Source organism: Gopherus evgoodei, chromosome 1 (genome assembly GCF_007399415.2).
Source record: "Gopherus evgoodei ecotype Sinaloan lineage chromosome 1, rGopEvg1_v1.p, whole genome shotgun sequence".
NCBI lineage: Eukaryota > Metazoa > Chordata > Testudines > Testudinidae > Gopherus > Gopherus evgoodei.
Genome location: NC_044322.1, coordinates 25,051,145 through 25,076,865, shown reverse-complemented (window position 1 = coordinate 25,076,865; position 25,721 = coordinate 25,051,145). Strand labels below are relative to the sequence as shown.

The 25,721-nt window shown below is 42.3% G+C and overlaps 1 protein-coding gene across 2 annotated transcripts; it reads left to right on the top strand.

The window, feature by feature from the left end:
• CCDC82 (coiled-coil domain containing 82) lies at positions 1–25,721 on the top strand. Of its 2 annotated transcripts, none has more exons than XM_030560028.1 (8): positions 1–158; positions 2,620–3,178; positions 3,854–4,076; positions 4,980–5,072; positions 13,143–13,267; positions 14,822–14,992; positions 21,964–22,149; positions 23,442–25,721. In XM_030560028.1, the coding sequence occupies exons 1-8, from the start codon at positions 97–99 to the stop codon at positions 23,505–23,507; spliced, it is 1,485 nt and encodes a 494-aa protein (XP_030415888.1). In that variant the 5' UTR covers positions 1–96; the 3' UTR covers positions 23,508–25,721. The 2 variants fall into 2 exon arrangements, with proteins under 2 accessions (XP_030415888.1, XP_030415896.1); XM_030560036.1 differs by lacking the exon at positions 1–158 and adding an exon at positions 210–297.

Here is a 25,721-nt window from a genome sequence, read left to right as displayed (position 1 = left end):
GACCTTTCTGCCTAGGAGGGAAACACTTCCCACCCCGGAAGTGACATCATCCTAAACCTCAACCTGCGCCCCAGGCAGCTGGCCCAGGCAGGCAGCATGCCGGGTCACGCGACGCCATTCCAACTGCCTCCCAGCACTTCCGTCAACACAGAGTGGGGGTGAGTGACAGGCGGGACGCGCCAATCACTGCCTGCGAGGCCGCTGAACTTGAAGGAGGGAGGGTCTGGGTGTGGCGCTGGGGGAGCAACGGCAGTCGGCGCGGGGACTCCTGGGGGCTCGCGGCCGGAGCCTTTAAATGTGCGTAACGGGGTGGGGGGGGGGGCACCATCTGACCCCCTCCCCTGGGGGGGGGGGCAGCGGTGTCCTGTCTGGGCTGCCGCGAGAAAGCCCCCGCCCCTCCCCCTTGGAGGGACTAGCCCTGCGCGGGGCGCTGACGGTTTAACCTGCCCGCCGGCGCTGTGCGCCCCGGGCTGGGCTATTAGCGGGCCCGTCCCTCCCCTCCCAGCACATCGAGCCGGCGGCAGCTCCCCGCCGCGCCTCCGGGGATGCGGCATCCGGCCGCCTTCCCGCCTTGCTCTCGTCCCCGGGCGGTCTGGGAGGGTGCAGCGTCAGGGGCCGCCCGTTTGAGGCGTCCGAGCTGCGCTTGTCCCTCCCCCCCGTGACTTCCTAGGAAAAGACCGTCGCCCCGGGGCGGACGGAGGCCATGTGTCGGCTGGCGGGCGGGCTCAGCGCCTGAGCCGATGAGGCCCCCATTGCAAAAGCTGCTACCCCAGTTACCGCGCAGTTCCTTGCAGTCCCAGCATCCCAGGGCTCCCCTGCTCAGCTGCCTTCTGCCGTGGCCTCGGTTCTTCAGGACTGAAAAGCCCTTGCTCTGTTTCACCCCAGGGCAGGGGGTTGAGGAGCTGAAGAGTTATGAATTTGGAATAAACTAAGGAAGCTCCCAGTCAAAAAGTCACTGGGCTGGGTATAATGCAGAGATATCATCATAAGGTCCTGTGAATGAATGGTCATAGGGAAGCCAGAGTCTGCACAGTAAGAGTAAAGCATGCTAGTGTTTTTGTTACCAAGGAAATGAGATGTTCTGTTATGCGTAGGTTTCAGAGTAGCAGCTATCTTAGGCCTTGTCTACACCACAAAGTTGCAGCGCTGGTGAGGGAGTTATAGCGCTGCAACTTAGGAGGTGTACACATCTGCAGGGCATCACCAGCGCTGCAACTCCCTGTTTGCAGCGCTGGCTGTACACCCGTTGAAACTCGGGTGTAGAGGATCCAGCGCGTCATCAGGTGTAAACACTCACCAGCGTTTTTCTTGACCTCCGTGGAATAAACAGGTATCCCAGCATACCAGAGGAAGCCTCTCTGGTAATCAAGCAGGTCTCCTTCCCCGCGGTTTGCAGGGGGGTTCGGGGAACGCGAGAGCAAACCGCAGGGAAGCAGGTCTCCTTCCCCGCGGTTTGCTCTCGCGTTTCCCTAACCCCCGTGCAAGCAGATCTCCTTCCCCGCGGTTTGCAGGGGGGTTCGGGGAACGCGACAGCACACCGTGTGGAAGGAGATCTGCTTGCACGGGGGTTCAAAAAACACCGGAGCAAACCGCTGGGAAGGAGACCTGCTTGCAGGGGGGTTCGGGGAACACCGGAGCAAACCGCTGGGAAGGAGACCTGCTTGCACGGGGGTTCGGGGAACGCGACAGCACACCGCGGGGAAGGAGATCTGCTTGCACGGAGGTTCAAAAAACACCGGAGCAAACCGCTGGGAGGGAGACCTGCTTGCACGGGGATTCAGGGAACACCGGAGCAAACCGCTGGGAAGGAGACCTGCTTGCACGGGGGTTCGGGGAACGCGAGAACAAACCGCGGGGAAGGAGACCTGCTTCCCCGCGGTTTGCTCTCGCGTTCCCCTAACCCCCCTTGAAGCCGCCAAACAGCGCTGCAGTGTGGCCACATCTAACACCACTTGCAGCGCTGGTTGCTGTAAGTGTGACCACTCTGCAGTGCTGGCCCTATACAGCTGTACTAATACAGCTGTAACAACCAGCGCTGCAAAATTGTAGATGTAGACATACCCTTAGTCTGTATCCAAAAAGAATCGGAGTACTTGTAGCCCATGAAAGCTTATGCTCAAGTAAACTTTTGTCTCTAAGGTGCCACAAGTACTCTTGTTCTTATTGTTATGGATATGTGTCTTTTGTAGTATTTTCCTATTCTAGTTCTTTAACACACGCCCTTCCTCTGGACATCACTAAGGGGCAGAGTTAAGGTTGATTAAACACCTTTATTATACATTTAAATGTAAAATTTAAATTAAAACTTTCAAATTATGGGATTTTTTCCCCTCCACTTTACTTGTGGGTTTGACTTTCCTCTTTTTCTAATGCTTGGTGTTTGGGAGTGTGTGTGATTCTTGATACCTTATAATAATGTTATTGTTATGTCGTACCACGAAATTATTGCTGTGCACGCTCAGCCCTTTTGTCTGAGAGCTTCTCTAAGCAATAGACCATTAATCATAGATTTATTAGGTTAATAATGCATACTCTCATACTGTTTTGAATATCTTGGTACCATAGCTACTCTGGGGGGGGGGGTTGGTAAATACAGTTTGTTTTTTATTATTGTGGTAGCCTTTCAATGGAAACAGAACCAGTTATCAGAAGGTATGAAACCAGGAGGAACACAAGAATAGAAGAACCAGCATCCAAATCTCGGGTTGATTGGAGGCGGACTAAAAGAGAGACCATATTGCTTGACAGTGATGAAGAACCCACATCTGCTTCAGAAGATGAACAACTCCCCTCTACATCAGAAGACGAAGTGGATGAAAAACAAGAAACTGTGGTTAAGAGGTATAATCTTACAGATCACGAGGAGAAAGGCCATGATGACGCAGTCGTAGAGGATGTGGAGGATGAGTGCATCACTCCAGGGAAGCGTAAGAGGTCAAGCACATCTGTAATGTATGACAGTGACAGGAGTGATGACAGTGACATCCCTGTTAGAAAAGTATTTGCTAAACGTTATTGCATAATGGATGAAGATGAGTGTTCTCAGGAACAGGAACAATATAAAACCCCTACTGCAGAAGACGACTTGACTAATAGGAAACAGAAGCAGCTAATGAAACTGAAAGAACTCGCAAGACAAAGATCAGCCCGGGCATCCAGTAATAGTAAATATTGTGGGGTATGTTTTTACCTTTGAAATTCAATACTTTGTTTTTTCATACATATCACCTCACAGAATTTTATTCTCAAGATAGGTTGGGGGCTCCCCAAAAGTTGCAAGAGCTTCATCCCCTACACTTTTGTCCCTGATGCCTTTAGTTTGGGGTTCTTTTTTTTTTTTTTTTAATTGCCAAGGGCTGAAGAGCTCCTTTTTGTTTGTTCTCATAGTCAGCCAAAAGACTGAACCCATTAGAACACATCTGTCCATCTTCTCCAAATAGTTAAGGATATGTTCCCATAATTTTTTATTTTCTTTTAAAATTCCTTTTCTTTAAAAGGACTTGACGGAGATATTGGAGGGGGCTGCCAAACCTCCTCAATGGAGGAACATGCTACCTAATTGAGGTAGCTTAGACTTCTAGAGCTAAGAAAATTGCTACAGACAGACACAGAAAAAGAGATCTATATGAATTAAATGTGAAAGTAAACTTTCTCTTGTTTGGACTGTTAGTCAATTGAAATCTCTTTTCTTGTTAATTAAACATGCAATATTCAGAGGCCAAGAGTGTGTGTGTGTGTGTGTGTGTGTGTGTGTGTGTTACACACAAAATTGCATATTTTACTAAGCAAATGTTGAAAATTTCAAAGGAGAAGTATTCAAATGATTGTTTTAAGATGTTTTTAATTTACTTAGGATTATGATGATGATGATGTGGAAATAATAGAAGAATCATCCTATCATTTACCCCTCACACCAACAGAAAGCAGTGACATTGATGATAATGATGATAGTATGAAAGACTTTATAGTTGAGGATGAGGAAGAATGTGCAGAACATTCTGAGGATGAAAACCAACCACAAGGGAAAGAACTGGCTACATCAAAATTCCAATTACTGGACTATTACATTCCACGCTGTAAGGTTAAAATAGGCCACAAATTGATATGAATACTTTGCTTGTAAACCCATGATTTGGTGTTTATTAGAACTTGTCTATATTAGCTCAAAATAGCGTGAAAGTGCATGATAGCTTGAAAGTAGAAAATTGAAATTAAAAAATGCTATAGCTTATTGTGGAGGCATTGTAGCTTCCATAACAACACTCAATCATTTTATTCCTTTATCTTACTGTTGTGGTTTTTTGTTTTGCGGGGGGTTGGTAAGGTGCTGTAAATGCATTTTCAATTAGAGGTGAAGTAAATTATTCAGCCTCTAATGTTGGGTATCAAATTCCTATTGAGACACGAAACTTCTGGCTTCTTGTGGTTCTTAAAATTTTTGCTGCATTCTTCAAAGTCAGCCAAGTTAACCCTAGTGTTCTGGCTGAATTCTGTTGTTGGTAATTACTATTCTTGGGTAGCTACCTAAGGTAACTCCTGCAGTTTCTCTTGGATACAGTATCCTTTGCTTTCTGTCATTAACAATACTGTGTTATTGCCATGTGCTGTTCAAGAGAATTTGTGTTAAACCCCTGTCTCCAAGGTATAATCAGCTAGTGGAAGGGTGTGTGTGTGTGTGTGTGTGTGTGTGTACACACACGCACATGTATAGCTTGGATGGTAAAGTTCTTTGATATTGTTTGGGATGAAAGGCGCTGTTTAAATGAAAGATCTTGTAAGGAAACAGAGGACTTTTGAAGTTTATTGAATTGAAATTTTGAATAATTGAAAAATTACTTTAAAAAAATTGTATTTAGTTTTTGAGATTAGGTAGATCTTTATCAAGTTTTGCATAAAACATGTATGGTCTGTATGTAATTTGTTCCTTGTGTGGCTTTTTTACACTGTTAATTGCTTTATCTGGTTGCATTTTTTTCCAGTCTCTCGCTGTGACCATTATGTCCACTTCCAAAGAGTTGTAAAAGCTTTCCTCATCAACACAATTGATGACACTTTTTTGAGCTCATTGTATGGTAAGTAACATTACCTGGCAGAAAATGTAATGCCTATGGGGTAAAATATTATGGTATTTATGTGTAAGAAAGTCATATTTGGTAGTTGGTGTGGGTCTGGGCATTAGAATTCCTGGGTTGTGTTCCCAGTTCTGCCACTGACTTGCTTGTGTGGCTTTAAGCAAATCACTTAACCTTTCTCTGCTTCAGTTTACTCCATCTGTGAAGTACGGAGAATAATCTAAGGGTTTGGCTGTGTAGAGATTTAGACTTTGTCTACACTACACACCTTTTAGCGGCACAGCCACGCTGCTAAAAGGCATGCAGTGTAGCTGCTGTTTGTCGGCAGGAGCGCTGTTCACGCTGGCGCTTTTCATACACAAAACTTTTGTCTTTTGGGTGTGGGTTTTTGGTTTGTTTTTTAACACCTATTTTTAACACTGACACAAGCCTTGTTATTCAATTGTCAGTGTAGACCAGGGGTCGGCAACCTTTCAGAAGTGGTGTGCCTAGTCTTCATTTATTCACTCTATTTTAAGGTTTCGCGTGCCAGTAATACATTTTAATGTTTTTAGAAGGTCTCTTTCTATAAGTCTATAATATATAACTAAACTATTGTTGTATGTAAAGTAAATAAAGTTTTTAAAATGTTTAAGAAGCTTAATTTAAATTAAAATGCAGAGCCCCCAGGACCGGTGGCCAGGACCCAGGCAGTGTGAGTGCCACTGAAAATCAGCTCGCGTGCTGCCTTTGGCACACGTGCCATAGGTTGCCTACCCCTGGTGTAGACAAAGCCTCTGAGTGGGATCCACAAAGGGACTTAGCCCTAGTCTACACTACAGAATTACTTCAGTTTAACTACATTGCTCGGGGCATGAATAATCCATGCCCCCAAGCGACTTAGTTGTACTGACCGAAGTGCTGGTGAGCTACTCCTGCCAGAGTAGCTACCGCCTCGCACGGAGGTGGATTAACTAAACCGACAGAAGAGCTCTCCCATTGGCTTAAAGCGTCTTCATTAAAGCATTACAGTGGCACAACTGCATTGAAGTGTAGACCTTCCCTTAGGTGCCATGGTGCTCAGCATTGCAATGCCTAACTTTTAGGGCCCCACATATGACTTAAGTGGACCAATATCTGTCTTTGCCTGTTTGTGAATTGCCCTTGTACTTACGCTGGGAAATAAATATCCAGAAGCTGAGGGAAGGCAGCAGTGTGCATGCTCAGAGGGGAAAACGTGGGCTTCTAGGGAAAACTTAGACACTGATTGAGTTTAGGTTCCTACAGGATTTGGTGGAGTTTTGTGCATCACAGTGGAGCCAGGGTACAAAAGTGTGCAGAAGGCTAGGGCGCTGTACAAAGTCACTGTGGACAAACCCTAAGAAGAGTGCTGTAGGGCTTAATTCTTTTAGGTTTGGAACGTATTTTGAAATCTGTATGAGTTCCTCTCTGTATCAGGGATTTGTCCTTTGCGGTGGCTGATATGAGGCTTGATTAATAAAGAATTATATTAAATATAAATAATGCCACTCAGCATGGATTTATGGAAAATAGTTCATGTCATAGATTTCATAGACTTTTTAAGGTCAGAAGGGACCATTATGATTATCTAGTCTGACCTCCTGCACAATGCAAGCCGCAGAATCTCACCCACCTACTTCTGTATCAAACCTGTGTCTGAGCCATTGAAGTCCTCAAATCATGGTTTAAAGACTTCAAGGTGCGGCGAACCTTCCTGCAAGTCCCCCATGCTGCAGAGGAAGGTAAAAAACCCCTGGGGCTTCTACCAGTCTGCCCTGGAGGAAAATTCCCGACCCCAAATATGGCAATAAGCTAAACCTTGAGCATGTGGGCAAGACTCACCAGCCAGACACTCAGGAAAGAATTCTCTGTAGTAACTGAGATCCCACCCCATCTAAATTTCCATCACAAGCCATTGGGCATATTTACCGCTAGTAGTCAAAGATGAATTAATTGCCAAAATTAGGCTATCCCATTATATCATCCCCTCCATAAACATATCAAGCTTAGTCTTGAAGCCAGATATGTCTTTTGCTCCCACTACTCCCCTTGGAAGGCTGTTGCAGAACTTCACTCCTCTGATGGTTAGAAACCTTCATCTAATTTCAAGTCTAAACTTCCTGATAGCCAGTTTATATCCATTTGTTCTTGTGTCCACATTGATACTGAACTTAAATAATTCCTCTCCCTCCCTGGTATTTATTCCTCTGATATATTTATAGAGAGCAATCATATCTCCCCTCAGCCTTCTTTTGGTTAGGCTAAACAAGCCAAGCTCTTTGAGTCTCCTTTCATCTGACAAGTTTTCCAGTTCTCAGATCATCCTAGTAGCCCTTCTCTGTGCCTGTTCCAGTAAGAATTCATCGTTCTTAAACGTGGGAGACCAGAACTGCACACAGTATTCCGGATGAGGTCTCACCAGTGCCTTGTATAACGGTACTAACACCTCCCAATCTCTATTGGAAATACCTTGCCTGATGCATCCCAAGACCGCATTAGCTTTTTTCACAGCCATATCACATTGGCTGCTCATAGTCATCCTGTGATCAACCAGTACTCTGCAGTCCTTCTCCTCCTCTGTTACTTCCACCTGATGCCTCCCCAGCTTATAACAATAGTTGTTGTTGTTGTTAATCCCTAAATGCATGACCTTGCACTTTTCACTATTAAATTTCATCCTATTACTATTACTCCAGTTTACGAGGTCATCCAGATCTTCCTGTATGATATCCTGGTCCTTCTCCGTATTGGCAATACATCCCAGCTTTGTGTCCTCCGCAAACTTTATTAGTACATTCCCACTCTTTGTGCCAAGGTCTGTAATAAAAAAATTGGTCCCAAAACCGATCCCTGAGGAACTCCACTAGTAACCTCCCTCCAGCCTGACAATTCACGTTTCAGTATGACCCGTTGTAGTGTCCCCTTTTAACCAGTTCCTTATCCACCTTTCAATTTTCATATTGATCCTCATCTTTTCCAATTTAGCTAATAATTCCCCATATGGAAATGTATCAAATGCCTTACTGAAATCGAAGTAAATTAGGTCCACTGCATTTCCTTTGTCTAAAAAAATCTGTTACCTCCTCAAAGAAGGAGATCAGGTTGGTTCGGCATGATCTACCTTTTGTAAAACCATGTTGTATTTTGTCCCAATTACCATTGACCTCAATGTCCTTGACTACTTTTTCCTTCAAAAGTTTTTCCGAGACCTTGCATACTACAGATGTCAAACTGACAGGCCTGTAGTTGCCCGGATCACTTTTTTTCCCCCTTTCTTAAAGATAGGGACTATGTTAGCAATTCTCCAGTCATACGGTACAACCCCTGAGTTTACAGATTCATTAAAAATTCTTGCTAATTGGCTTGCAATTTCATGTGCCAGTTCCTTTAATATTTTTGGATGAAGATTATCTGGGCCCCCTGATTTCGTCCCTTTAAGCTGTTTGAGTCTGGCTTCTACCTCGGATGTGATAGTATCTACCTCCATATCCTCATTCCTATTTGTCATCCTACTATTATCCCTAAGCTCCTATTAGCCTCATTAAAGACTGAGGCAAAGTATTGTTTAGATATTGGGCCATGCCTAGATAATCCTTAACCTCCACTCCATCCTCAGTGTTTAGCGGTCTCTCTTCTTTCTTTGTTTTCTTCTTATTTATATGGCTCTAGAACCTTTTACTTTTATTTGCACGGGAAAACTCTACATAGTTTTTAGCCTAACTTCATCCCAACATGTTCTGACCTCAATAAGGTAGCTTACCTTGCTGATCACTCCCATCTTCCATTCCTTGAAGGCTTTCTGCTTTTTCTTAATCACCTCTCTGAGATGCTTGCTCATCCAGCTTGGTCTACAATTCCTGCCTATGAATTTTTTCCCCTTTCTTGGGATGCAGGCTTCTGATAGTTTCTGCAACTTTGACTTGAAGTAATTCCAGGCTTCCTCCACCTTTAGATCCCCAAGTTCTTCAGTCCAATCCACTTCCCTAACTAATTTCCTTCATTCTTTAAAGTTAGCCCCTTTGAAATAAAAAACCCTAGTCACAGATCTATTTTTGTTTATCCTTCCATTTAGTTTAAATTGAATTAACTCATGATTGCTCGAACCAAGGTTGTCCCCTACAACCATTTCTTCTATGAGGTCTTCACCACTCACCAAATCCAAATAAAAAATGGCATCCCCTCTTGTTAGTTCAGCAACTACTTGGTGAAGGAATCCATGGACTGTTGCATCTAGGAAAATCTGAGCCCTATTATTAGCACTTGTCCTCCAGTCCATATCTGGGAAATTAAAGTCTCTCACGATCACACAATTCCCATTAGTATTTACTTCATTAAAAACATTAAAAAGGTCTCTGTCTGTATCCAAATAAGATCCTGGCCATCTATAGCACACCCCAAGCACTGTCTCAGGGGAGGCTCTTGTATCTTTCTTCCCCAATGTGATTTTTGCCCAGACAGAGTGTCTTATCCATTCCATCCCTTCTTATTGCTTTACTCTACCTCATCATTGATATACAATGCTATTCCATCACCTTTGCCTTTATTTCTGTCTTTCCTAAACAGCACATACTGTTCAAAACCTGTACTCCAGGTATTACAACTATTCCACCATGTTTCTGTTATCCCTATAATAACCGGTTTCACTTCCTGCACCAGTAACTCTAGTTCCTCCGTTTTGTTACCTAGGCTCTTGTACGCATTGGTGTACAAACATCTTAATTCTTGCTGTTTGGTTTCACTCACATTCTTTACCTGATTAGGCCCAGACGTTCTACCGCCAGTATCACCTATTAGAATTGTATCTACAGTACCCTTCCTCCATAGGTCCATTCTCTTACCCATGACAGTATCCTTTCTTGCTTCGTTTTCTTCGCTCTCAATGTTAAAATCCGGCGTGGAGATTACCTGGACATCTCCCAACCACCTCCCCACAGTTCCTAGTTTAAAGCTCTGTTAATCAGTTGTCAACCTCCATCCTAGAAGACTATTTCCCTCCTTACTCAGGTGAAGTCCATCCTGAGAGAACTGTGCTCTGTCCATGAATGCCCCCCCAGTGGCCATACATCCCAAAGCCCTCCTTACAGCACCACTGCCTCAGCCATCTGTTGATTGCCATAATCTTGTCACGCCTTTGTTGCCCTTCTCTAGGAACAGGCAGAATCCCACTGAAGACTACCTGAGCCTCAATTTTCTTAAGCATCTTCCCCAGCCTGGCATAGTTTCCCTTGATATGTTCCAGTGAGAATCTAGTCATATCATTTGTTCCCACATGAAGGACAATCAGCGGATTCTTTCCCGCTCCCGTTAGGATCCTCTTCAGCCTAAGGTTCACATCCCGTATCATAGCACCGGGCAGACAGCACACCCTTCTGTTTTCTGGATCAGCTCTAGTTACAGGCCTGTCTGTCCTTCTCAGTAAGGAGTCCCCAGTCACATAGTCACCTTTTCCTGGTGACGGTGCGATTTTTCTGTCTATTCCCTGTTCCCTCTGGCTGCAAGTCCTCTCCATTCGTATTCACCCTTGCAATCCTCTGCAACCCATGCCGTATCCTCCTGGGGCTCATGTATGGTGGCATCTCCATTGACTCGTCCCCCCTCATAGGGCTAGCTGTGCTTCTTTTCCTTGCCTTCTCACCTTCAGCAACCACCTGCTGTGCCCCTTCTTCATTGTCCAATTCCGCAAACCTGTTCCTGAGCACTCTTGCTCCTTCACTAGCCTGTCCTTTTCCTCCACCTGGTTCGCTTAGTCACATGCTTCCACCGTCCACTTTCCTCACCCAGCAGTCTCTCCTCAGAGTTCTTTGGCCCTGCTTCCATCTCAAATCTGATCTTTTCCCTTCAGTCTCATCATGTTTTTGCTCCATCATCCGCTCAATTTTCCCCTTCTAAACTCGACCAGAGTTTTCACCTGCATCTCCAATCCTTGATATCTTTTTTGGATAAGATTACAAGTTTGGTTGGTCAAAGTAATACTGTTAAATACTTCTGTAAAGTGTTTTGATACTTAACTGCATGACATTTAGATTACAAAGCTGGAACAATATAAAATTAACATGGCATACATTAAATGGATTAAAAACTGCTTCAAAATGTAATTATAAACAGAGAATCGTCATCAAGTAGATGTACTGTAGGGATTGGTTCTTGGCCTTGTGCTATTTAATATCTGTATCCATGATCTGGAAGAAAACACAAAATCACTGATCAGGTTTGTAGTTGACACAAAAACTGGAGGAGTGGTAAATAACAGAGAACAGATCACTGATATAGAGCAATCTGGATAGGTTGGTAAGCTAGGTGCAAGCAAACAATATGGACTTTAATATGGCTAACTCTGAATTTATATGTCTAGGAACAATGACTGTAGGCCATGCTTACAGGATGGAGGAGTCTATCCTGGAAATCAATTACTCTGAAAAAGACTTGGGGGTTGCGGTGGATAACCAGCTGAACAGGAGCTCCCTGGGCAATGCTGTGGCCAAAAGGGCTAATACAATCCTTGGATGCATAGACAGGAGACCCTTGAGTTAGAAGCAGAGAATTTATTTTATCTCTATTTGGCACTGGTGCAACTGCTACTGGAATAGTGTGTCCAATTGTGGCACTCATGCTTCAAGAAGGATGTTGATAAATTGAAGAGGGTTCAAAGAAGAGCCACAAGAATGATGAAAGGATTAGAAATCATGCCTTACAGTGATTTAGTGATCATGCCCTACAGGTCTATTTAGTTTAACAGAGAAGAAGTTAAGGGGTGACTTGACTACAGTCTGCCTCAGGAACACATTTAATAATTAGCTCTTCAGTTTAGTAGAGAAAGCTATAACACGATCAAATGCAGATTGGAATTAAGGTGCAAATTATTAACTGAGAGTAATTAACCATTGGAACAGTTTACATCACTGACCACTTTTAAAAGATATGCTCAAGGAGTTACTTTGGGGAAGGTCTGTGACCTGTGCTATACAGGAGGTCAGACTGGATTATCACAGTGTGGTCCTTTTTGGCCTTGGAATCTATGAATCTTTTGAATTATTCTTGGAAGATGTTGTGTGTGATGAATATAGGAGGACTTACAAGTAAATCTATTAATTAGTTTGAGTTAAAAATATTTTTTAAATGAGCCATTTTAGCACAGTGTCACGCTTTTTTGTCCTGAACTGTCTTAATAATTGACTTAATAGGCACTATTTCTTCAAACTTTCCACATAGTTAAAACTTACTGAAATTTTGCACATACGCTGCTTTTGAGGAAATTAGCTGTAATTAAAATAATTAGGTAAAACAATCAGTAAATATATGATTATATAGGACAGTGGTATCCAACTTTAATTTGTTCTGTGATGTTATCATTGAGCAGGAGAAGGGGGGAGAACCTATGTGTTTTAAAAATCCATTGTAATCTAATCTGTGACCACAAATAGAATAATGATTAGTGCATTTTAGTATGACATCGCTAAGAATGGAAAGTTGAAATTGTTTATATGTTTAACGTATTTGAACTTCGTTTTTATGTAACATTCTGATTTCCTTGGTTTGTAATAAATGTTTTGAGGTTATTTACAATACTGTAATGTTACTATCATGTACTCCCTCTTCACATAACTTTTTATCTCGGAATTAACTTAACGGGTCTGTGTATAAAAATAGTTCATTAAGCAATTATATTACAAACGTAGGGAAAAGGACAGGAGCATCTGTTTTTTCAGACTTTTGATAAGTGTGAGCGGTTATATTTTGAGATTAACAGTTCTCAGATTGAATGGGCAGTTTATTCATATTTTGAGTTTTTATTTCTATTCTACTTTATTATTGTGCAGCACCTGCTGTGGACAGGTGTCTTTATGACTATATCAAAGTTAATTTTAATGATTTGTGTATCTTTCCTGGACAACAGATTTTATTGTAAATATCCCTAGTAATCATTGAAGTTACCGTTCTTCAATCAGTAAATAATTATATGGATGCTTTTCAGTGTGTAGACTCATCTCCCTGAAGATTTCGTGGCTGGAAGAAAAACATACATTCACTGAACATCATATATTGTATTCTAGTGACTCTTTCTTTGAACAGATGGAACAAGGCAAAAGAGATATGCACAAGAAATGGTAACCTCACTCCATTATTTGGATGATCGCTTTATTCAACCTCGTCTTGAAAACTTAATCTCTAGAAGTCGCTGGAAAGAACGATATAAGGTATCTAGCTTCTGTCCTGGTCAATAAAGTGGCTCCAGGTGTCAAAAAAATATATATACTCCACTCCTAACTGAAAATACAAATCCTAATAACTGTTTCTTTCCATATTTTGGGGCATGATCTTGCCCCTTAGTATGCAGGCATTTCTGCATAATTTAATTAGCTATGATTCTTGTATGTGTATCCAGTAGTTAGGTGCACAAACTACATGCTAATACACATCTGAATATTGAGGGGTAGTGTGTAAATACATCATGGCTGCTTTCCTGTATTTCTAGCTACATTCTGCTCTGAAAGATGTATTAATGCTTGTTCCACTGACTTCGGTAAATGCCCCACACGTACACTTCAAAGAACATCTTTTGACAGTTATTGTCACAATAAATTTTTGCAGATTTCTTTTAAAGAAACAAACCAGTACAAAAATTTTATATCTTCCAAGAAATTCATAATGTAGTTCATACAACTTATAATATGAAATCAATGTGAAATAATTCAGTCGCATGCATATGAATGAGGAGAATAGTTGAAATATGATCAAATAAAGTGAAAAATGGAAATATGAATGGGGTTGATTAGTGCTCCAAAGACATTGGAGTTGAGGGCACTCAGCATCTCGTAGTCAAGAGTTTTTGCCTTGGTTTAGGGCAGGGGTCTCAAACATGCGGCTCACGGGGTTATTTTCTGCAGCCCGCGAGCTCCTCGTGGCCCCCCTGCCCTCCCACAGCATTTGCCTAAAGTGGTTCTGGCCCGATGCGCACTGGGGAAAGGGCAGGCTCCCTCCCTGCTCTGGCCTGCCCCTGCGCTGCTCCGGGAAGTGGCCGGAACATGAGACGGAGGGGGGAGGGCACAGGGGTCTGTGTTGCTCTTGCTTCAGGCAGCACCCCCAGCAGCTCCCATTGGCTGCGGTTCCCCATTCCCGGCCAATGGGAGCTGCTGGGGGTGATGCCTGAAGAAACAGCAACATACAGACCCCTGTGCCCCTCCTCCCCCAGGTTCCAGCTGCTTCCTGGAAGGGGGGGGGGGGCAGGGCAGGCAGGCAGGCAGGGAGTCTACCCTGCCCCTGGTGCATGCCGGGCCAGAGCCCACTCCCCAAATCCCTCCTGCACCCCGACCCCCTGCCGCACCCTACACCCCCTGCCTGAGCTCCCTGCCACACCCTGAGCCCCCTGCCACACCCCACACCCCTCTTGCAGCCCAACCCTCTGTCCTAAGCCCCCTGCCGCATCCTTCACCCCTCCTGCACCCCATACCCCAACTCTCTGCCCTGAGCCCCTGCCACACCCCTCCTGCACCCCCTGGGAGCAGGGAGGTGGCAGAGTTGGGGTGGGGATCTCAGGGAAGGGTTTGGAATGGGGGCAGGGAAGGGGGGGGCAGGGCCTCATGGAAGGGATGGAGTGTGGGCGAGGCCGAGGGTGGTGGTGGGGGGGTGTCAGTAATGTGGCCTTCAAGTCAATGTACTAGTCCTCATATGGCCCTCATGGTCATTTGAATTTGAGGCCCCTGGTTTAGGGGTTATCCTGCTGAAGAGTTTTATGTAATACGTCTTTGTAGGAGCGAGTGGATTGTTACCCTGAAGTCCGCATAGTAATGAAAACTCCAATAAATAGATCCTGTCAAGCTTGTGAACTGCATCGGTACTGTAAGTTTGCTGTGTTGCTGTCAGGAAAGCTGTACAACTATAGAACTTTGGAAACCGATGACTTCATGTTGGATGACAAACAGGTAATTTTTTTTTTAATTCTTTTGTGTTCTTGGTTGGTGCTTTGTACGTTTCAGATAGGATCATCTCTCATTATTTCACCATCATCGTAACTAATCCCCCAAGGTGGTGTGCATGGGGTTGGGTTTTTTAGTTGCCCTGAATTTAGATGTCTGAATCTTTATTCACCATCATTCTTCACCTTACTGGAGCTACAACCTTGGAAGAACCTTGAGTAGAAGGAAGCAAGTAATTATTGATTGACCAGTGCCTGGTTGAAAACACTACACACACATTTCCACCATAAAATGGAAAATTAATATTAAATGTCATGCATGATCTCAGGTTTATCTACACCTTCTATGAAGTCTCCTCCAAAAATACTGTTCTATAGAATATCAATATTTCTCTTATAAGCATAGTTAGTAATTTCTCTGTTAGATTACTTGAATCTGATTTTTTAGGGAACCTCTTGAATTTTATTAATCCATATCTTTCACAGTTTGTTGAACAAATTTTCAACACTATTTTAGCATCATTTGTAAATTGCAAAACTTGATTCTTCTAAATTCATATTTGAAATCACCTATCCTAAAGCTCTAGGCACTTGCATAGATATTTAAAAATAAAGAAATTAATTCCATTCAGCTAGTTAACGTATCCATACTTACTCCAATCCACAAAATTTAAATCAAATAATCAGACAGACTATAACTTGCAGGTCACTGAAAACCTGAGAAAATAGATGAGCCTTGTAGTGTGCTTGACAGTTAACAGATTCGAGCTATTCTATACCAGGGTGATGGGAGTAAGTCCCTGAATCTAGTTTTCTTCTTTTGCTTTATCTGTCACAGGACAGCAATAAATCCTAATGACCTGTGAAGACAAAGTCAGTGTAGAGTGTATTACAGTCCAATCGTAAATCTTGTATTGCTGCCCTTGGAAGCACATGGGTCTCCAAGGGCAGACATCAAAACCCCCACCTAAACTCAAGGAGGTAATGAATTATTGAGGACAAGGATGTAATCTCTACTCCCTGTTTAGGACCAGAAAAAAGTCAGTAAAAAGTGTCGTGGTTCTCACTTTATCATCTGCTCAAGGGTGCCTCTTTATATCATGTTACTCCAGCCATCACTCCTCAGTGGGTGATGCCCCTTTAGGTTTGGGCCTCCAAACCAGGGATTTAGGCTTTCAGTCCTGCAGTTTACTGTGATTTGTCCCAGCACATCTGACCTGAATCCAGAACCTGCAGTTCACACTCTTAATGACCAGCCAGCTATCACAGACACAGTATGCTTATTTTTAGGACAAAAGCATTACAGAGTTAACATACCAAAAAACAATAAAACAATCTATATCAGGGATCAGCGTCCTCTGGCACGCAGTTTGCCAGGGTAAGCACCCTGGCGGACGAGGCCAGTTTGTTTACCTGCCGCATCGGCAGGTTAGGCCGATCACAGCTCCCACCGGCTGCAGTTCGCTGTCCCAGGCCAATGTGGGTGGCGGGCAGCTGCGGCCAGCACATCCCGCGCTACTTTCTGCCGCCTCCATTGGCCTGAGACGGCGAACTGAGGCCAGTGGGAGCTGCAGTCCACCGAACCTGCTGATGTGGCAGGTAAACAAACTGGCCTGGCCCACCAGGGTGCCTATCCTGGCGAGCCGCGTGCCAGAGGTTGCCGACCCCTGGTCTATATGAATAATAGGCTTACAAGGTGTTATGCATCACATGGAAACCCTAGTAAGTTTCCAGTTCTTCAAACCCATCCAGCGGGGTTTTTCCCCCTTGGTTACAATCACAGGTCAGTTTGAGGAATACTCAGCCAGTTCAGGCTGACCCTTTGTATTCAGACTGTGTCTGCTGGGCCTCTTGAGCCAAACGTCAATCAATACAGTAACTCCTCGCTTAACGTCATCTCGCTTAACATTCTTTCAAAGTTAAGTCGCTGCTCAATTAGGGAACATGCTCGTTTAAAGTTGTGCAATGCTCCCTTAACGTCGTTTGGCTGCCTGCTCTGTCTACTGCTTGTAAGATTCTTTGGAAGAGCAGCGACTTTACAAGGGAGCATTGCACAAGTTCCTCTTCTCTGCCTCCTACCCCACCCTCCCAGTGCTTTCCTGTCACCAAGCAACTGTTTGGTGGCATGCTGCATCTCCACTCCTCCCCCTCCCTCCCAGAAAGTCCTAAGCTCCACCAAACAGCTGTTTCGTGGCAGGGAAGCGCTGAGAGGAAGAGAGAGGAGTAGGGATGTGGCATGCTCCAGAGAGGAGGTGGAGTGGGGGTGGGAAGAGGTGGGCCTGGAGTGGGATGGGAAGAGGCGGGCCTGGAGCATCCCTGGGCAAAGTCGGCGCCTGTTCTGCTCCTGGGAAGCTGCTGCAAAGGTGCTTCTTAGCGTCCTTGCCTGCGGTGGGCTGTGCCTGTGTGGAGTAAGCCAGGGGCACTTCCCAACCACAGTACGGTACTGTACAGTATATAATACCTTTTGTCTGTCACAAAAAAATTTCATTGGAACCTATCCCCCCGCATTTACATTAAATCTTATGGGAAAATTTGGATTTGTTTATCATCGTTTCACTTAAAGTTGCATTTTTCAGGAACATAACTACAACATCAAGTGAGGAGTTAGTCTATATGCAATTTTTTCGTTCTTCTCTAGAGTTGTTTTCCTGTCGTGGGATCTTTAATAATCAACTGCTACTGACTTTAGTTCCTGGATGAAGCTTGATAACCCTGCCCCATGTAGCTAGAATGTAATCCCTAGTTCACAAAGATACAGAGACAAAACTTTGACTAATCCCTGGACCCATGGCATACAGCACATCTCAATAGAATAAGTTTCCACAGTTCCCAGGTCTTGCATGTGTCACCAAACAGAATCTTCTTTGCTGGGGCACCTCCTGGATGGCCTGTTATCCCAGTTAAGAGCACAAGCCATTTTAAAAATTGGAACAGATGTACAATGCCAGACTGAATTTATAGAGTTACTTTCATTACAGTTCATCTTCTCAGTTTGGGTTGAACTACTCAATATCAAAAGGCTGGAGCTTAGATTTTCTTTTCTTTTTTAACACTTAACCATCATAGTGTATCCTGACCTGCAAAAATGCATCCTTTGGGGGAATGAGGAGGAAGTACGGTCTAGTTCAGAGGCCACAAAACAAACCAGGGAATATTACATAACACTAGATTTGCCCCATTTGCTACTGTAAAATGGCTCCTTGGAAGCTGCCCACACTACCTCCTTGTTCCTGTGGTGATCCATAATCTGGCCAGTAATGGGTGCTGCTCACTAGTACAGTGCTGGAAGTTTCTTCTGCAGTTTGTTGACCCAAATGTCCTGTCTTTGCCCTCATGGCAATTAGCTTAACTGCAGGAGGACAGCACAATGCTAAACTGGCACATCAGGAAAATAACTGAAGGAAAAGTTAGTGCAGCCTCAGTGGATCAGAATGGATGGTATTATGCAATTTGGGGTTTTTTTTAAAACTATATAAAAGCACCCCAGAGAGAGGATGAAAACTTCACTTCAATCCTTTCTTCTGCATCTCAACACATCCCCTTAAACTGTAACAAGTACAGTTTCCTTTTTCTGTGATCTCTGGATTTTTTTCTTTTCATACCATTGGCAGTGGGTGTGGCTGTTGTTTTACTTAGGTTTCCAGTGACTATTTTTGGTTTTTGTGCATAGTCTTCTTTTTCTTTCCTACCCCCTCCTTGGTTAGGCCAAGATGTCATATGTAGTTTAGCATTGTAGATGTCAGTGCTTTGCTTTGCTGCCTTGTGCCCTATTATCTGGATCGGGTCTTCTGCTTGCTAGCTTGGTAGTAACATTGTTTATATTAAGAATAAACATGACAGTTGCGGTGTCTCTTTTCTCATTCTTCTCCTCTGTGGTCAAGTCACTCTGTGCATTCCACATCAACGGGCTTAACAAGTTTGGCCAGTAGAGCCACCCAACACAGATAAATTAAGCATTAGGGAAAAGTCAGTGAGATCTCTGAAATTATCATTAGAATTAATGCAATATATAGACTTTTTTTCTAAGGCTTGAGTTCTAAAGAAGCTTTTGGTAACTTTAACAAAATCTTTCTTGCTTAAAAAAAGTGAAATGTTTTCAGATACAAAGTGTAGATTGTAATATTAAAGTTGTACCATATTGGGGAAACTTCAAGGTAAAATGAAAAAAAAAAAGATTTTGAATTAGTTTAATACAAAAATATTATGCTGAATGCAACAAGCTGGATAGTGAATGCAGTGAATATACACATTATTTTCAACTGCCCCATAAATATCTATAATCCAGCTCTTGATTGTTGGGCATTCTGGGATGGTGCAGTAAGTGAAGCTGGATTCCCCAGATTTCTAGTGATTTTTACAGCATTCTTTGAGGCATAGAATTTGAGGGCTTCAACCTTTACAGCTGTTTCTGGTCCTGAACTCTTGCAGTACCACTGGGACCCAAACATCAGTCCTAATCCTGCAGTTTGTTGTGGGTGGGTGAACAGTGGATCTCCATGTGGGTGCAGCTGTCTGCTCACATGCAGTCACTTGCAGAATCACAGCCATAGCAAATCCTGGACCTCAAGCCAGTGTTATTGCAATCACTGCATATGGGACAGATCCTAAATTGGTGTGTTTCCAATGAAGTTATGCTCATTCACATCACCTGAAGATCTGGCCCTGTATTTTTAATGACCGGAATTAGAGAATTCCATTGAAAATTAGTCCTAAATTTCTGCTATCTATCTAGTAATTGCCAACAAAATAAATACAGTAAGTACCAACCTCTGCTGTGGAAAATGATGTCAAGTATCTGGGACCACTCACATAGGTAAACATTTAGTCACGCATACCGAAATGCTTACAGAAAAGCTAGGATGTAGACTTTGTTTAAAACCTAGCCTGCTTAAGGTTTAAAAGACCATAAGCAACCACTTAAGCCACACACAAAAATATTCAGAATATTAACAATAACAATGAAATGTATCATTGCTTTATGACTCAGAGGAGAAAATCCTGCAGCTATAATATGGCTAAGCAAAAATACATGCAATCTGAGATCACGAATCCCACAGCTTGAATTAAACACTCTACTTTGAGGAGCAGTGGGCCTTAGCCACTTAGGTACTTGTTGCACACAAGAAACAGAAAAATAACCTCAAGCTAAAACAATACTGTACTGCACTGGAAAGATGTCAATCTCTTATTTGTGTACCATAAAGCAGTTGCTCTCAAACCTTTCCAGACGACTGTACCCCTTTCAGGATCTGATTTGTCTTGTGTACCCCCAATTTACACCTCACTTAAAATTTACTTGCTTACAAAATCAAGCATTAAAAATACAAGTGTCGCAGCACACTATTACTGAAATTGCTTGCTTTCTCATTTTTTACAAAAGAAATCAATTGGAATATAAATATTGTACTTACATTTTAGTGTATAGAGCGGTCTAAACAAGTCCTTGTATGAAATTTTAGTTTGTATTGACTTTGCTGGTGCTTTTTATGTAGTCTATTGTAAAACTAGGCAAATATCTAGATGAGTTGATGTATCCCCTGGAAGACCTCTGCATACCCCCAGGGGTACACATACTCCTGGCTGAGAACCACTGCCATAAAGTGAAATCCATTTCTCTTGCATAAAGCCCGAGTTACCTGAGCTATGTGCAGGAGAAGTGCTGGGCTGGGAAGGTAAAACCCATGAAAAACCCAGGCCAGATGTAGCTATGGGCCTTTTTATTCCCAGAGGCTTTACTCCAACCTATAGGCTAAAGTATCAATCCCTGCCCTTCCGTGCCACTTATACTGGATAAATCCCTCTTCTGATGTGACCTTATAGCCACTTAAAACATGGACCTATGTGGAGCTAGCATGAAGCTCCCTTCTATGGAAGCTAAGGGAGGCATAAGCACACTTGAACTGCTACTCCGCCCATAACTTCCCCTGATGATCTCAGTGTGGATTTAAGGATGCAGAGGGTCTCATGGTGAATTTTACTCATTTTTGATAGCACCTATGTGTTTACCTGAACATAATCATTCTTCATCAATACCAGCTTTGCATAAAATCTGTTCCAACTATTTAGTAGGTATCTGTGTACTTGCCTGTATGTAATATTACTACCGCTAAAACCTGTCTGTGTATATGCATGTATACTTATCATTTGCCTACCTGTAAATATCACTGAGTCACATACTGTTAAATATACAAGGCCATCAAATGCAGCATCTTTATCTTTGCATCACGGAGGCTTCCCAGGTGTAAAATGGTGATGAGTGTGGAATACAAGGATTTATGTTCCCACAGTGCTGTTAACTTAGCCACCATACATGCACTGCGTATTTTGTGGTTATATTTAAAACCAGTATTTTGTCAAACTCTTCTATAGCTTTAGCAAAGGAAAAAGTTGACATGCATGTATGTGGATTTGGTGCATCTCTGGAGATTGGTTTTTTGTTAAAATTTCCTGAATGTCCAAAATGGTTGTGCATCCTTGTGGACCCTGATATAACTTTTGCTTTTTAGGCTTTGAGCTTTTATTCTTAATAAATCCAGACTTTATTGCATACACTTTAATTCCATGAATGTTGAAGTGGCTACATCTTATGGCTTCACCAGTTAGTAAGTATAAACTAGAAAGGATTTAATCAGTTTTCCTCTAAACATCAGGGAATTTTGTAACAGAGTTGCTCAGGTGAATCTATTGGTAGCATTTCACTTTTTCTGCACATCAGTGTATAGTGGTTCTTGAGGAACAGGGGCAGATGGAACTGCAGTTGCGTTGAATCACTGGTCATTGCCTCTGCATGGTTGGGGTGCAAAGAATGTGGGGGCTACATTGCTTAAAAAATAGAGTAAATCATATAGTATCAAAGGCTGTTTAGTTCATTATTTCAAAATACCAAACTGATTTAGCCATGCATTTTATTGTCGAGATGATCATTGCTTCATGTTAATTTATCTTAGATAACCAAGTTTGTTCACTTTTTTTATATAGGTTTTGAAGGTTGGCAGCGTGTGCGCAAATCGTACAAGGGTTTATCATAATCTGAAACATTTTAAATTCAAGTTGTATCAGCGCTGCTGTTCAGTTACAGAGGTGGAGGGCATTCAGGATGAGCCAGTCAAAGACACAGTCGACAGGCTTTTCAGTCAATTGGAAGAGAGTGGCTGGATTCAGGAGGTATGATGGAATTTGTCATTGAGTATCAAAGGAGGTGGTGACAGCAATGCTGAATAAAATGTCCATGGTTTAACTAAGCAATAAGTTGTAAGATGTTGTGCATTTGTGGTCTACTGTAGTTCATTCAAGATGGTAAAGGGTAGACATCAGCCATGCAAGATTTGTAATAACTTCCCATAAAATGCAGTTCTGCTCTGAAAAGTGACACAAAAATAGTACCTATTTACAGAACAAAACTGCTCCCTGCAAATAATCAGTCTGATTTTAGTCACAAAAGTAAGCAAGTACCTTACTGATTTTTACACTTTTTAGCACTGCTGGAGAGGTAAGATGGGGGAGCCGGATTCTATTCCACAGCACCAGCAAAGTAATTTATTTGGTTCCAATTACAGTTAAAGAGTCTGAGTTTGCACAGGTGTAATTCAAAGCATAATATGAAGGCAACAGTGTTACACAAGTGTAACTGAGAATGGAATTTGGCCTGTAGAACCTTTATTAATAGTGACAATGTGTGAGTTTGACTGTTGGGAAAGGGCCAGTAACTTGACCCAAAGGAGGGAAATCCTTAAGCTGAAAGAAAGTGTAATTCAGAGACAAAGGAGGGCTTTGCTTGGGCCATTTAAAATACTTCCAGCTTACATACTTGTCTGATAGACTTTCCTCCACTGGATTTCAAATTCAAACTTCCAAGCAAATTCAGCTTCTTTGGCCATTTATTCTTCTCCATTTAAAAATGTGACTTTCAGGCCACCTCTCTTTTGGAATGGACCCATTTTTGCTTTTCTGTTTAAATGGACAACTTCCTGTGGAAATAGTAGGGCCCTTTTAAAATGAGTTTTTAAAGCATGAATATTTTTGGCAAAATGAGCCCATATTAATGTCATATCAAAATGCACAAGGTAACATTATTAGTAACACATACTAATTTATTTTTATTCTTGTATTTATTTTATTATGTGCTGCTGAAGTAGTCAGTCATTGGCTACATGGTACAATACTGATGCAGGTACACCTAGATAGTACGATGTATTTCATGGGTAAGCCTCCACAGTGTTGCTGTATCAGGATCAGTTTTTCTTGATTATTTTGGTTTCTTAAAGCTTCATGAAACACTATAGGACAAACTACCTGAGTAGAGCCAGGCTTACCAAATTAGGCTTTGGTTCTCTCTGCTTCTGAATCAGTGCTGCTGCTCTTGTTTATGAATTCAGCTTGGCACAACAAGCAATGTATTTGCTTCATTCAGTTGCTGTCTTTTTGATTAATTGACATGATTTTTATTTTATATGCAGAGATATGATTATCTGGAAGAATATATGAATGATGCAGATTACTTCCAAGAAGAGAAAATGGACTGAGTTGTCATTCATCTCTTTGAAAGAAGCTTTGTAAAAATCTCTAATTAGCTGTGATATCCACCTGTCCACAAAAGTATCTCCAAATGCTTTTCAGGATGTTTTCTTACACTGCATTGTATTTAAGTCTGTAGCTGTGCCTGTAAATTGCTATACATATAAAAAGAAAAAGCAGCATATTCTTTTATACCCCTTAATTTTAAATGTCAAAATAGTGATTTAAAAATGTTTTATGAAGTAAACAACCGTCTATTATGCATAGGCTACTTGAACTTTCCTTTGTGGTTAAAAAGACTAGTGTCCAAGTACCTATGTATTTATGAAATAAAACTTCTGAATGTTGATGCCTAGCTCAATGGCAGAGATGTGAGAGCTGGTAAGCCCCAATTAACCCTTTTTGGGGTAGGACTACTTCAATAAAAAGTATAAATTGCATCCCATCACATCCCTATGAACTTGAAATGAGAATTAACTAGTTAGCATGGTTATAGTGAGAATGAAACATAACCAGACACATTCATTCTTAATCCAGCATCAAAACGACCTTCATTTCTCATCCCTGGAGACCTAGAATAGTGCAATTTGCACATGGCCATAGCATCTGATATGAAAGACGTCTATATGTGGTACAGATGCCACAATAGCTACTACCATGTTCTGGAAGATAGGTGGATAATTCCTGCAAAACTAATAACAGTAATCGCCTGGCTGACAGGTGGGAAGGTACAAAAAACCTTATTTGTATTATATCTACTAGCATATGTGCTGGGGTGTCGTAACTCTCTGGGACATGTAAAGCCCTAACCCAACTTTCTCTCTCCTAGGTCTTCAGAGATGTAGGAGTTTAGTGATGTGGCACACATTAACCCCTTGGCCTACTTGCTGCACATAAAAGAAAGCAGGCCGTGGGGGAACAGAGAACTTAGTGATAAGGGGGAAAGTAAATGCTGCTCTTTTTTGCTTGAGTTGTGGAAGAGGATAACTACTTCAAACTCTTCTTACCTCCTGGACAAGTGAAGGATGTTTTTTACTGTTGAGTCATTTGTTTAAACCCTACATAGGAACAGATATTAAAGTGAATGTTATTCTTGGGGTGTAGTCTGATCATACCTATGAAGAGAACCTACTGTCTAACAATGCTTTGTATTCAATATTATAATACTACTGTAGTCATGCATGCTTGTCACCCTGGGAATTGTGGTTTTATGGCTGAGCATGTTGCAGGGACAGGCTGAGTTAATTTTTTTTTTTAATCAACGCAGTAAAATGAATTCATATTAAGTACATGATCTACTCACAGGCAGTATCCCAGTATCCATACACTTCAATTATGTAGGTCCTAGTGTCTTCATGCCACTAACTGCATATTGTCAGAATAAAATGTCAATACATTAATCACCCTCCAGATTACCTCTGGTAGATACCCAATTGCCCTGCTTCCCATGCTAGCACTTACATATGATCCTGCAAGGTGTGTGGCAAAGGTATGAGTTAACTCTGCTTTCTGCAGTGAAGACTTGCTTCCCTCTCCACTTGTTTTTCCATTGCTATTTGAGGCCTGATGCAAAGCCTGTCAGAGTCAAGGGAGAGACACCTATATTCTTTAATGGATTTTGGATCAGGGTCTTGAGGAAAATCTTACTAGACTTGGCCCTGATCACATCACTTTATAGGAAGACCAGGCCTCTTGTACAGTGCACCAGAAGAATAAAACCTGTGTAGTGCATTACACACCACCTTGTCAAATGCACACCATGCACCAATTATGGTTGTGCCCTGGGCAGTCACAGTTATCACTTGAGGGTGAAATTATTGCACAGTACCACTTTACTGTTGCATACTACTTTTCCTTTCATGCAACTTTTTTTTTTGATATTTCTAATAGTCTTCATCTTTGCAGATGAATACAGTTTTGCAACAAGTAGTCTTATGTTTAACCTCCTTTGCAAAAGTGGGCAATGACACTGATTTTTCCAGCTAATATTGTGTTAGCGTTCAAGAGGGTTTCTGTATCTCTCTGACATTTACCATGCTTAAGATTACACTGTTCATGTCTAGAAACTTTGAGCACATCATTGTTAAAAAGTACAACTGTGGAAAGTGGTTTTGTATTGTATAATAGAAGATATCTACTGCCACCTCTTCAGTTAAACTGCACTGACAAAATAGGGGATGCATTTTAATAAAAATGAATGTGCTTTGCACCTTTTCCCACCA